This window comes from Narcine bancroftii, chromosome 2 (genome assembly GCF_036971445.1).
Source record: "Narcine bancroftii isolate sNarBan1 chromosome 2, sNarBan1.hap1, whole genome shotgun sequence".
Lineage (NCBI taxonomy): Eukaryota > Metazoa > Chordata > Chondrichthyes > Torpediniformes > Narcinidae > Narcine > Narcine bancroftii.
The window spans coordinates 151,190,045-151,205,077 of NC_091470.1; the positions used below are offsets into that span (position 1 = coordinate 151,190,045).

At 36.8% G+C, this 15,033-nt stretch overlaps 1 protein-coding gene across 1 annotated transcript in view; it reads left to right on the forward strand.

Moving 5' to 3' along the window:
- The window catches only part of rer1 (retention in endoplasmic reticulum sorting receptor 1), a 48,704-nt gene that overhangs the window by 11,124 nt on the left and 22,547 nt on the right, over positions 1–15,033 (forward strand). Inside the window, exons 3-4 of the mRNA XM_069918568.1 lie at positions 945–1,026; positions 8,276–8,380. Coding sequence (XP_069774669.1) covers positions 946–1,026; positions 8,276–8,380 — 186 coding nt within the window. The 5' untranslated portion in view covers position 945. The remainder of the gene's footprint in view (positions 1–944; positions 1,027–8,275; positions 8,381–15,033) is intronic.

Consider the following 15,033-nt stretch of genomic DNA (forward strand, 5'->3'; position numbering starts at 1 on the left):
TTTTATTTTATTTTTCACACTATGAACCATATTAACCAAAATACACACAAACATTTCCCTCTTGAATATACACAGTTGCTGCTTTAAAGCTCCAGCAACCTGGTTCCATCCTGACCTCTGTGGTGTGCCAATATGGTTTTTCTCTGGATGCTCTGGTTTCCTCCCATGACTTACAGGCCTGTGGATTAGAAGGTTCACTCCAGACTTTCCTGGTTATCATTGGGTGGGAAAGAGGGAAGATGGGTTACGGAGAAAAATAGTGGGGGAATGGGATTGCTGCATGAGATGGCATAGAGTCTGGACTGAATAGTTGCCTCCTGTGTTACACAGGAACTTGTCTGTTCTTAATTGCCCTGATAATTTTCAATTGTTGTATTCAGATCACATTCAGCATTGAATTAGTTGTGTTTATTGCACAATCAATTTTCCAATACCAGAGAGCAAATATAACTGGTAAATGGTGATTTGAATTTGGAAGCTCTCGGTTGCACCTTCAATCTATGAGAGTCTTGGAATAAAAAGAACTGAATGCTCAAAATCTGAAACAGAAAATGTTGGAAATGCTCAGCATGTCTGGAAACATACAAGGAAATTAAAAATGTGTAATGTTTCATCTTGAAGATCCTTTGTCAGGTCTAGGCAATAGATGTAGTTTGGAGTTTCTATTTGGAATGGTAAGATACCAATCATTTCTATTAATTAAGAGTCTCTGAACCACAGTCCATGTACAGCTCAGGGTTCAATAGGAGACTGAAAACATGGTAGATTTGAAGTTTTGGGGAGGTATTTCAACATGAAGGACCAGTATAACATGAATTATTTTGGAGAGGGACTGTCACTCTGGGGAAAATTCCATCTCAAAGATTCAGGAAGGGTTAAAGATAATGTCTCCTCTATTCAGTGTCCAATCTCTAACCAATCTTTTGGCTTTCTTCTAAAAACAGTATGTCAGAAGGGGACAGCAGTGGAGATGCCATTCATGGGAAACCATCAGCAGTCAGCCGCTTTTTTACACAAATTGGACAGGTAAGAGAAAATCATTCTTTTTCTTCTCTACCCCAGCACCAACTAAATTTGTTTAGGTTCATCTAATCTCCAATATTGAAGTTTTCTATAATGCTGAAAGCCTTTTCTTTCAACATTTCTTGCTATTTATGGAAATTATAGTTGATCATTAATTTGGGTTTACTAACTGGTGCTCCTCAGGGCCTCTGTTTCCTACCCATGTAGTGGGCCCACGGCACCTGGCCAATTTAAGGGCAATCCCGCACCTGCCGGATATCACTGGTATCCATGCCAGAGTCGCTAAAATTGATCTATATTCACTTTATGGACACATGCTGATTATCCCAGCGACCTAACCTAAGCTGCTCACTCTCCACACTCGAGCTTCCCACTAACATGTCACTGATGACGCACACATGCACTGACGTCATCTTCCATCCAGGCAGCCATCTATTGATTACAAATTGAGCAGCTGCAGCTACATGGGACGTCTACATGGGTTGGCAATCCACCTCCGAGGGTTTGCCAACCCGTGCAGTTTTTTTTTAATTCCACCCATCAATTGACCGGTACACAGGTAAATAACCTGCCAAATTGGCAGGTTAAACTCATCTTACAATCCAATTTGTAAACCCTAAATGTTTGTGATTGTCAAGCTGCCCTGCAGGCATGTAGCAATTGGGTTTGCTTATATTTCACCTTTACTGGGGAGAAGGAAGTGCTGATAGAAAATGTTAATCTTCCAGTCCTTGCATAACATCCAAATAAGTAGCTTTCAGAATGAGAACTTTCAGCAGTTTAAGAACACAAGAAATAGAAGCGGGAGTCGGCCACCCGGCCCGTGGATCCTACTGTGCTATTCAATGAGATCATGGCTGATCTGATGATAGGCTCATCTCCACCTACCTGCCTTTTCCCCATATCCCTTGTCTTAAATATAATTACCGTGCTGAGGAGTCACATGATGGAGTAGTGGCCGGACGGGTAAAACCAGCCCTCTCCAGAAAAAAAGGAAAAAAGTTAGGAAAAGACAAAGCTTAACAAATATAAAATATAAGAAATAGATGAAGTTACAGAGAAGAGAAAGAAGATGACACCCAAGAAGAAGAAAGTAAAAACAACCAAAAAAAAAAGAAAAGTCACCGGAAAAGAAAGAAGTCCTTACCTGCACGAAGGAATAGGGAGGTGTGGTGGCAGGAGCACCCCATCCCCGAGGTTGGTGCCTGCCCTGCGGAGTCGCGACCTCCCGACCAGGGGACTTCAAAAATGGCTCTCTGAGCCAAACAAAAGTGCGCAATCAAAAGTAAAAGAGGATACCGACGGGAGGGGGGCTAAGCCGAGGAGCAGGCAGCCACAGCGCGACCAGCTGAGGGACGCCTGTCAACAGGGCGCTCAGCTGGAGGATGAGGAAGGCGGCAGGGGAGTGAGCGAGGAAACGGACAAGGAAGAAAGGCGGCGGGGTGACTGACAAGAGAATCAACAGCAGGAGGCCCGACAGACAGGCAGCCCAGGAGGGAGGACCAACAGCAAGAGGCCCAGCAAGAGGAGGCCTGACAAAGAGATATAAGCAGCTCATCAGGAAAAACAGAAGAGACACAGACACAAAGAAGAGAATAAGACACAAACACAGGTACAGACACAGAAGAAGAGGAAAAAGAAGACCAAGATCTTCACAGAGAAATAGAAAGCAAAACTGATGGACATAATATAGATAAAGCCTTTTTTGAAGAACAAATGAGATCATTAAAAGAATGGTTATCATTAGAATTTAATGCAATTAAAAGAAAAATGAAAAGAGCAGAAGATAAAATGTAAAGTTTAGAACTGGTAATGACAGAAATAGGGAAGAGTAGAGAATGCGGACGAGTGGGAAATGGCTGTAGAAATGGAAGTAAATGACAAGAGAAATATTGGAAGAAAGTGACAAAAAATTAAAGAGACACAAGAGTTGTTATCTCAGAAAATTGATATGTTGGAAAATTATAGTAGGTGAAACAACATAAAAATAGTGAGCCTGAAGGAGGGCAGTGAAGAAGGCACAGACATGAAAGAATTTATAAAAGGATGGATCCCGAAGGTCCTGGGAATGACTGAAATGCAGGAAGGAATGGAAATGGAAAGGGCACACAGAACACTAGCTATGAAACCACAGGCACATCTAAAACCAAGATCCATCTTAGTAATATTTTTGAGATGCATAACAAGAGAAAATATACTGGAACGGGCAAAGAATAAAATTAGAGAAGATAATAAACCATTGAAATATAAGGGTCAAAAAATATTTTTTTACCCAGACATAAGTTTTGAACTCTTAAAGAGGAGGAAGGAGTTTAGTACAGCGAAAACGATTTTATGGAAAAATGGTTAAGACATCCAGCCGTGCTTAAAATATTTATACCTGGGGAGCAAAACAGACTCTTCTCGGATCCGGTGGAAACACAAGAATTCGCAGAACGTTTGCAGGACAGATGAAGAGATGTAACAAGAATGAAGAATGGCAATAAAGTATATATATATATATATATATAGATGTAAAAACAATGTATATGTAAAGAACTAAAGAGGGAAAAGAGAAGGGAAGGAAGGAAGGGGAAAAAAGAAAGCTTTTATATGTGTATAAAAAAAAAAAAAAAAGTGTTTTCTTGGAGGGAGTGGGAATAACCGTTACTGCAAAATCAGTTGACGCTTGCGAGCAAGATCGCAATCCAAATGGAAAGGGAGTTGTGGTTACCCAGCAAGGGATAAAGGGCAACTCAGAAACTCAGAGAGGGGAGGAGCATTTGGGGGTTAAGGTATTATTGGGTATGGGAATTGTTGGGGTATTTTATATTTTAAATGTGTTGTCGTACATTGAGTTTAATAAGGGAAAACTAAGAGATGAAAAAAGGGGATGGAGGTAGCGAGGAAGCGGAAAAGAGGTGTAAGCAAGATATAAGATGGCCACGTTGAATTATATTACTATAAACATTAATGGAATACATAACCAAATTCAAAGGAAGAGGCTACTAAATTTACTGAAGAAAGAAAAAAATAGATATAGCATTTGTGCAGGAAATGCATCTAACTGAAATGGAACATAACAAATTAAAGAGAGACTGGGAAGGGCATGTAGCGGCAGCATCATCCAATTCAAAAGCTAGAGGTGTAGCCATTTTAGTTAACAAAAATGTACCAATCAAAATAGAGGAGGAAAAATAGATTCAGAAGGGAGGTATGTAATGAGAAAGTGTCAGATATACTCAGAATTTTGGAATTTGCTCAATATATACGCACCTAACGAGGAGGATCAAAAGTTTATTCAGGATATTTTTTTGAAGATTGCAGACGAACAAGGAAACATATTGATAGGAGGGGGGATTTTAACCTTAATTTGGATCCAATGTTGGATAAAACTGGACAAAAGACAAACAAAGAGAATAAAGTGGCCACATTTATGGTTAAATCAATGCAGGAAATGAAACTTATGGATATATGGAGGAGGCAACACCTATTCGAATAGGCATAAAACAGACTCAAGGATTGATATGTTTTTGTTGTCAGCCCATATTCAAGGGAGAGTTAGGAAAACTGAGTATAAAACTAGACTACTATCAGATCATTCACCCCTGTTATTAGCAATAGAACTGGAGGACATCCCACCAAGAACATATAGATGGAAGTTAAACTCCATGCTACTTAAAAGACAAAAATTTAGAGAGTTTATTGAATGCCAAATTAAAACATATTTTGAAATAAAGACAATCAGTGAAAGACAAATTTATATTATGGGACGCAATTAAAGCCTTCATTAGAGGGCGGATAATAAGTTATGTAACTAAGATGAAAAAGGATTACAATCGGTAAATAGAGCATTTGGAAAGGGCGATAGTAAGTACCGAAAAGGAATTAGTAAAAAGGGATGATATAATGAAAAAGAGAGAATTGGAGGACAAAAAAAATAAAATACGAAACATTACAAACATATAAGGTGGAGAAGAACATAATGAAAAAGAAAAAGTATTACGAACTGGGAGAAAAAACACAAAATATTAGCCTGGCAACTTAAAAAGGAACAAGCTAAAAGAACTGTATTGGCATCAAGGAAAAAGGACAAACAAATTACATATAACCCAACAGAGATTAATGAAAACTTTAAGGAATTTTATGAACAATTATACCAAACTGAGAATGAAGGAAAAGATGATAAAATAGAGGAGTTTTTAGCTAAAATTGAACTGCCAAAATTGCAAGAGGAACAAAAACTAATAAAACCATTTGAAATAGAGGAAATACAGGATATATTAAAAAAAGCTGCTGAACAATAAAACACCAGGAGAGGATGGATTTCCAATAAAATTTTAGAAAACATTTAAAGAGTTATTAATTCCTCCTCTCCTATAAGTTATGAACCAGGTAGAAGAAACACAAAACTTGCCAGATCCACTTAAGACAGCAATAATTACAGTAATACCAAAGAATGGGAAGGATCCATTAACATCAGCATCATATAGACTAATATCTCTACTTAGATTATAAGATAATAGCAAAATTATTAGCAAACAGATTGGCCAATTATGTACTAAAAATAGTAAAACAAGATCAAACTGGATTTATTACGAAAAGACGAACAGCGGATAATGTCTGTAAACTTATTAATCTAATTCATGCAGTTCAAGGAAATAAGAAACCAACAGTGACTGTTGCTTTAGACGCAGAAAAAACCTTTGACAGAGTAGAATGGAACTACTTATTTAAAGTATTACAGAAGTTCAATCTACCAGAAAAATATATAAATTGGATTAAAGCATTGTATAATGGACCGTTGGCGAAGGTAACAGTAAATGGATATGTATCGAGCCAATTTAAATTAAGTAGGTCAAGTAGACAGGGATGTCCTTTATAAAATCAGCTTATTTGCAGATGACATCATAGTATACCTAACAGAACCACAGATATCAATAAAAGAATTACATAAGAAATTGAAGGAATATGGAGAAATATCAGAGTACAAGATCAACGCAAAGAAAAGTGAAGTGATGCCAATGAGTAATGCAGATTATACAGAATTTTAAAAAAAAGAATCACCATTTAAATGGCAAGGACAAGCAATCTGATACCTCAGTATCAGGTTAGATAATAACTTAAGCCACTTGTACATACTAAATTATCAGCCACCAATAAAGAAATTGCAGGAAGACTTAGAATATTGGAAAGAATTACCGCTAAAGTTGATAGGGAGGGTAAGCTGCATTAAAATGAATGTGTTCCCAAGGATACAATACTTATTTCAAATGTTAACAATTCCCTTAACAGAAAAATTCTTTAATGAACTAAAAAGAATAAGAAAATTCTTGTGGAAATGGGGGAAACCGAGGGTAGCGTTAGATAAATTAACAGAGAGGTATAACCTAGGTGGTTTGCAGTTACCAAACTTTAGAAATTATTATAGAGTTTTACAATTAAGGTATTTATCAGATTTTTACCAGACAAGGGAAAAACCAGACTGGACTAAGATAGAACTAGATAAAATGGGGGAGAAGGTACCGGAACATATACTTTATAAGTGGGATGAAAAGTTGGTGCAATATAAAAGCTCACCAGTATTGCATCATTTACTTAATATGTGGAAGAAGATCCCTTTTACAATAGATAACCTTTCCTTGAGAGAATGGGAGAGAAAAGGAATAAAAAAAATAGAAAATTGTTTTTTGGGAAATAATTTATTAAGATTTGAACAGTTGAAGTACAAATATGGAATAACTCGTGGTACAATGTTTGCATATCATCAACTGAAAGCTTATTTAAAGGATAAATTGGGAAACAGACTGAGATTACTAGAAGGAATCACCTTTGAATATGTGATTACAGACACAATGATAATTAAAAGATTTATAACGAACATGTACATAAAACTGCAAGATAAGGAAAATGATGAAATAAACTATAAACCTAAACAAAAGTGGGAAAAGGATTTAAACATAAAGATAAAAAATGAAGCATGGGAAAACTTATGTTCTGGAACTATGCAATAAACTCAAGGTTACGCAAGGTACAGTATAATTGGTTACACAGGGTATATATCACTCCTCAAAAACATTATCAGATAGATGTTTTCGCTGTAAGAAGGAAACGGGAACAACAGTACATGCTATTTGGGCATGTACGAAAGTGAATACATTTTGGGAAGAACTAAATCAGACATTATAAAATCACAAAAAAATAACATAGCAAAAAATCCAGAGATCTTTCTTTTAAGTAACATAAGTAGTAAAGAATTAGGCCTCAAATTGGATAAAGCGCAAAAAAGATTTATTATGATAGCCTTAGCTGTAGCAAAAAAATGTATAATGTCAACTTGGAAAATGGAAGAGAACATGAGAATACAGCAATGGTACATGGAAATTAATAAATGTATTCCATTGGAAAAAATAACATATAATTTAAAAAATAAACTCACATTGTTTAAACAAATTTGGGAACCATACATGGAACATAACAGAGAGAACTTGCCTCGGACCTCCATCCCTTAAAATTATAAGAAGACAAAACAACTTGATTCAGTGTGTAAAAACAGTTGACACATTTTTCTTGTTTATTTTCCTTTGTGTGAAGATATTGTTTTATAGTTTTATTGTATATGTTGAATATTTATGGGTTTTGAAGGGGGGTGGGAAGAGGGGAGGGAGGGAAAGGGGGGAAAAAAGGGAGAAAATGCAACTGTGTATATTTAATGAGAAACGTTTGTACGTATTTTGGTTGATATGCTTCACAGTGTGAAAAATTTTTTAAATTATAAAAAGAATATACTTACCATGCTTCAATGGGCAGTGAATTCCACAGACTGTATTCACTACCCTCTGGGAAAAGCAGTTCCTCCTCATCTTTGTCCTAAATATACTACCCTGGATCTTGAGGCTCTGTCCCCTTGTTCTGGTCACCCCCAATGTCAACAACTTACCTACTTCTATCTTATCTATGCCATTTATAATTTTATGTTTCTACAAGATCCCCTCTCATTCTTCTAAATTCCAGCGAGTACAGTTCCATCTGACTCAATCTCTCCTCATATGCCAACCTCTTCATCCCTGTAATCATGCATTCACCCTTTCATCCAGGAAAGCCCAGATCAGTTGAAACGTGTGCGACAGCTCTTAGTTGAAGTTAAAAAAAAATATGCCAGGTTCTGATCTGAATATTTCTCCTGGAAGAGGCAGTAGATTAATTTAAGTATGCTCCAATCTGTTAAAATAAAAATCAACTGACAAATAATACTTGAATATTTTCTCTTTAGATCTACCAGTCCTTTTTAGACAAGTCCACACCATATGGCATTATGCGATGGATTGTAACGTTTGCCTTCGGTGCAATTTACATGATTAGGGTTTATATTTTGCAAGTAAGTTCTTTTATTGTATTTTCTGCACCAGTGCAATGAAGCCCATTAGTTCTATTGCAAATGTATGGTGAAGCCTTGATATTTCCAGAAAACAGAGGCAAAATCTCACCTGATTTTTTTTTAGCTGAAGAAAATTTCAAGATACAATACACAGGAGTGGGGTAATTTTCTGATGTAGTCCTTCAGCCTGTGACCTGAATTCAGATCCAGACCAGTGTAAGGTAAAACATCATGAGATGGGAATGTGTAGGGAGTTACCCTGTACAGGGCAGTAACAAGAAGGGGAGGTGTCCTTGTACTCCTGTTAGGTAAAACATCATGAGATGGGACCGGAGAAGGAGTCACCCAGTACTAAGGAGTAACAGAATGCATCCTTGTACTTACAAGATAAGAGAGACATTGATGGATTGAGAGGCAGGAAGCTAGCAGGGAAAGGATAGCAACAGTTTTAGTCATTGGACAAGTAATGATATGATGATGTTCTAAGCATGTATCCAAGGGTATAAAAAATCACCATTTTGCTGATAACGGCAGAATGCATTCTCCGACTAACTTTGTTAGTCGCAAGTGTTACAATCCGGTAATAAAGAACAAAGAACCCTGATTTCGACTCAGCCTGGTGTTTGTCTCACTCATTCATGAACAAAGCAGACCTAACACCAGATTGAAGAGAGGTTCAACAGAGTGCAGCATTAGCAATGGTGGGAAAGCCACTGAAACCATAAAGTTCGTCTTGCATTTTAATTTAGGCCAGGAATACCAATGAGTTCTTAAATATAGAATAAAAGTTGAGACAAAAGTAATTGTGGTAGAAGCTGTGGGGATATAATTACACTCAGAACTCATTTTGTTTGCTCCCTTAATGGAGTTTCCAAGAAGCAGCCTCTTGGTACGTTTCTAAATATAATACATAAAAGTGCTGGAGAAACTCAGCAGGTCACGCAGCATTTATAGGAAGTATGGGTAACCAACATTTCAGGCCTGAGCCCTCGTCAAGGTATGAGCAAAAAAAACAGGCACGTGAATAAAAAGGTGGAGAGGGGAGAGGAGGAAGGGGTAGTGGGAGGAGGACAGGTTAACAGGTAAGATATACCTGGTGGGAGGATAGAAGAGAAAAAACTGAAGTAATAGAGAGAGAGGATAGCTCTCTGGAAAGGAAACTGGAATAGGGGAGGAGTATGATGGAGATTGGGGAAATTGGTCACTGCCATCTATTTGGAGAGTACCCAGCCAGAATGCTTTCTAAGTATCCCATTTCACCACCAACAGTGGCAGTTGCCTTAGAAGCAGAAAAAGCCTTTGACAGAGTAGAATGGAATTATTTATTCAAAGTACTACAGAGGTTCAACCTACCAGAGAAATATATTAATTGGATTAAAGCATTATATAAGGGACCATTGGCGAGTGAGATAGTAAATGGATATATATCAAACCAATTTAAATTAAGCAGGTCAACTAGGCAGGGATGTCCACTATCTCCCTCACTGTTCACATTAGCTATAGAACCACTGGTAGAATTGATAAGAACAGAAAATAAAATAAGAGGGATAAAAATAAAAGAGAAGGAATATAAAATCAGTCTATTTGCAGATGACGTCATAGTATACTTAACAGAACCAGAAATATCAATAAAAGAATTACATAGGAAATTGAAGAAATATGGAGAAGTATCAGGGTACAAGATCAACGCAAATAAAAGTGAAGCAATGCCAATGAATAATGCGGATTTCACGAAGTTTAAGAAAGATTCACCATTTAGAAGCAAACACAAGCAATTCGATACCTAGGTATACAACTAAATAATAATCTCAGCCATCTATACAAACTAAATTATCAGCCATTAATGAAGAAATTACAAGTGGACTTAGACTCACCACTAACACTGATAGGAAGGGTAAATTGCATTAAAATGAATATCTTCCCAAGGATACAATACCTATTCCAATCGTTACCAATTCACCTAACAGAGGAGCTAAAGAAAATAATAAGGAAATTCTTATGGAAAGGGGGAAACTGAGAATAGCTCTAGATAAATTAACAGAATGGTACAAAGAAAGGGGCTTACAGCTACCAAACTTTAAGATTTAAGGGGAAAACCAGATTTAAGGGGAAAACCAGATTGGACCAGATTAAAGCTAAATAAAATAGGGGAGAAGGTACCTGAACATATACTATATAAATGGGATGAAAAGCTGGTGCAACATAGGAATTCACCAGTACTGCACCATCTGGTCAACATTTGGAAGAAGATTCACATAGAAAGGAAAAGAACGAGGAGTCACGTGATGGAGTAGTGGCCGGACGGTGAACTCCAGCCCTCTCCAGAAAAGTCGGGAAAAACAAGAGAAAACACAAAGGCACAGAAATAAAAGTTACAGAAAAGTGAGTATAAAGGTGGAAAGAAGATGGCGACAAAAAAAGAAAAATCAAAAGCAACGGTAAGAAGAGAGGAAGAGAAGACAAAGGAGGAAAAAGGTGAAGGCCTTACCTGTCCGAAGAGGCCCGCTGCGGAGAGAGAAACCTGCTCCCTTAGGTCGGTAAATAATGGACTACAAAAATGGCTCGCAGAGCCGAGTAAAAGTGCGCAACCGCGCATGAAAAAAAACACACCGACGGGAGGGGGGACCAGCTGGGGAGTCGATCTCCACAGCCAGCAACGACAGCTGCAGAACACCTGCAGCAAGAAGAGACCACAGAAGACAATAGAAACAAGAAAGAAGAGGAGGAAAGGGCAACAAAGAAACAACAGATGGTCAACCCAGAGGAAGAAGAAGAGGAAGAGTATGGTGAAATAGAAGAAGAAAAGAAAGGCAAGGTAAAGGATATACTTGCTCTTATTAAAGGATACATGGAGTCATTTAAAGAATGGCAAACACAGGAATTTAAGGATTTAAGAAAAAGAATAAACAACACAGAAGAGAAAATAAATAAAATGGAGATGACCTTAACAGAAATGGGGAAAAAAAATGGACAAGATGGAAGAGCGGGCAGTAGCAGCAGAAATGGAGGTAGAAGACTTAAAAAAGAAATTGGAGAAATCTAATAAAAAAACTAAAGAGACACAAGAACTACTAGCTCAAAAAATAGATACAATGGAAAACCATAACAGAAGAAATAACATAAAGATAGTGGGCCTTAAGGAAGATGAAGAAGGCAAGAATATGAGGGAGTTTATAAAAGAGTGGATCCCTAAGACCCTAGGATGTCCAGAACTACAGCAAGAATTGGAAATAGAAAGGGCACATAGAGTATTGGCCTCTAAACCACAACCACAACAAAAACCAAGATCTATTGTAGTAAAATTCCTAAGATATACTACAAGAGAAAAGGTACTGGAGAAGACAATGGAAAAAGTAAGAGAGGGCAACAAACCACTGGAGTATAAAGGGCAAAAAATCATCATTTATCCAGATATAAGTTTTGAACTCCTAAAGAAGAGAAAAGAGTTCAATACAGCAAAGGCGATTTTATGGAAGAAAGGGTATAAATTTATACTAAAGCATCCAGCGGTATTGAAAATATTTATTCCAGGACAACAAAACAGACTATTCTTGGATCCAGAAGAAGCACGAAAATTTGCAGAACAATTACAAAAATAGACTGAGGGAGGAAGACGGGTAATGAGAGTTAAAATGATCACGATTGATATGTATGTGGGTAAAGACAAAAATAGACTGAGGGATGAAGACGGGTAATGAGAGTAAAAATGATCACGATTGATATGTATGCGGGTAAAGAGGTATAAGAGTGAATAGAGACAATGAGCATACATGAATGTATCTGTACTTAGAGGAAAATATAGATAGTATAGACAAGAATTAATAAGGGAAGGAAATGGAATAGAGAGAATAAGGAGGGAATTAAAAGAGTGACCTTTGTGACATATGAAAAGTGAAATCTTTTCTGGGGGAGGCGGGGTGGGGGGAAATAGCGGTCACTGCAAAATCAGTTGACGCTTGCGAGTGGATTCGCAAATCCAAATGGAGAGGGGAGATGTGGTTGTCCGACAAGGGATAAAGGACAACTCAGGAGGTGAAGGGGAGATTGGGGATAAATAAGATAGAAATAGGAGAATAAGGAAAATGTTGGATGTTGTAGGAATGTTGTCTTGTAAAGAGTTGAAAATAAGAAAACAGAAATGGAAAAGGAGGAAAGGTAATGATGGAAAAACGGAAAGAGAAGATAAACAAAATATAAAAGGGCTACGCTGAACTATATGTCTTTAAATATTAATGGAATACATAACCAAATTAAAAGGAAGAAACTACCAAATTTAAATGAATAAATGTATTCCATTAGAAAAAATAACATATTGGTTAAGAAATAATATTGAAATATTCGAACAAGTATAGGAGCCTTACATTAAATACAATAGCGAAAACCTACCGGGGACAAACAGTACCTAAGTTGATGGAAGGAGAAGGAAAGAAAAGAATGGACTCAGTAGAATTTCTGGTGTAATTTTGTTGAATGACAACATTGTCTGACTGGCTTAATGCAACCTAGATTGTATACCTAAAATGGATGAGAGGGGGGGGTGGGGGGGGTGGTTTGGGAGGAAAGGGGGGGGGGAGAAAAAGTCACTGTATATGTGTGAAAAAGAAATAGTGTATATCATGGCTAATGTGATTTATGGTGTGAAAAATAAAAAAATTTAAAAAAAAGAAAGGAAAAGAACAAATTATCAACTACCAAAATTAATATTGATGCAAAATCAACTAATCCCTTTCACAATAGATAACCTTTCCTTTAGAGAATGGGAGAGAAAAGGGATCAAAAGAATAGAAAATTGTTTTTCGTGAAATAAATTATTATCTTTTGAACAAATGAAGGACAAATATGGTATAACTCACGGTACAATGTTTGCATACCACCAACTGAAAACCTACTTGAAGGACAAATTGGGAAGCAGGCTGAGGTTACCAGAAGGAAGCAATTTTGAATATGTGATTACAGACACAAGGATAATTAAAAGATTTATAACAAACATGTATATCAAACTGCAAGAGAAAGTGAACGAGGAAACAAGATCTAAACAAAAAGATAAAGAATGAAACATGGGAAAAGCTATGCTCCGGAACTATGAGAAATACAATAAACACGAGGTTACGCATGATACAATATAATTGGTTACACAGGCTATACACCATGCCCCAAAAGTTAAATAAATGGGACCCAACAGTATCAGACAGGTGTTTTCGCTGTAAGAAGGAAACTGGAACAACAGTACATGTGAGAATCTGGAAAAGTTTTGGGAAGATCTAAATAAAATCACAAAAACATACCAAAAGATCCAGAGATATTTCTTCTAAGTAATATAAGAAGTAAAGAACTTGGACTCGATTTGGATGGAGCACAAAAAAGATTTATTATGATAGCCTTAGCTGTAGCAAAAAAATATATTATGTCAACCTGGAAATTATAAGATAGCCTGAGAATACAGCAATGGTACATAGAAATGAATAAATGTATTCCATTGGAAAAAATAACATATAATTTAAGAAATAACATCACAGTATTCGAACAAATTTGGGAACCGTACATAGACCACAACAGAGAAGTCCTACCATGGACCTCCACCATCTAAAATGACAGGAGGAGAAGACGACGAAATGAACTGACCCAGTATGTAAAAGTAGAAGACACAAATTTCTTGTTTATTTTCATTGTGTGATGACATTGTTTAATGGGTTTAATGTATCATATATGTTGAATGTTGAGTGGGTGGGGAGGGGGAGGTGAAGGAGGGAGGGGGGAAAGGGGGAGAAAATGACACTGTGTATATTCAAGAGGGAAATGTTTGTGTGTATTTTGGTCAGTATGGTTCATTGAGTGAAAAATTTAAAAAAAATTTTTAAATATCCCATTTCACAAATAAACCTTTGATTTTGGGATTTGGGATTGACTACCTGGGTGCCATGGTTAAACTCACTTGAAGCCCACATGTCGATTGTGTTCAAGAGCCAAACTTGTGTGTGCCGAATTTTTTTTTAAATTCCCACACCCCCCTCCACCCTTCAGGACAATGTATGTTTCACCGGATTGTCATAGTATCAATAATAGACATTGTCCTCTGAGTGAATTACTGCAATATCCGTGTCAGGTTGGAAACCTTTTGATCTGGTTTAGCATGTAGGCCACTGGCACTTGCATCATTTCCTTCATCTACGATCGTCTTATTCATCTTGAATAAGTTTATTAAAATATTAAATTTAAATAATTGACCTCGTAACTTAGCAAGGTGCCACAACTTCTTGGCATTCTTTCTGTATGACTTTGTTCATAAGTTCATCAATGAAAGATCTTGTTCTGACTTTAAGGCATTATTCTCTTTTACTGGACATCTGACCTGCAGAAACTGAATTTGATCTCCTTAAAACATCAAACCATGATAAATTCATCATTTGAAATGTCTATTGCCTGGGAATATAATTTACTGTATATAATATCTCTTTCATCTAATGTTGGTATTCTTCCAAAGGATATGTCAGAAATTAACACAATGCTTCAGATGCTGTAATATAAATTGAACCCCTTGTAACTTGGATACAGAATCAATATTCCATTGTCGTTTGACCATTTCTGGTATCTCTACATAGCATTCAGTGACCTATGAATGCAGAGATGCTAATTTCTGATGTTTTTTTTTTGTT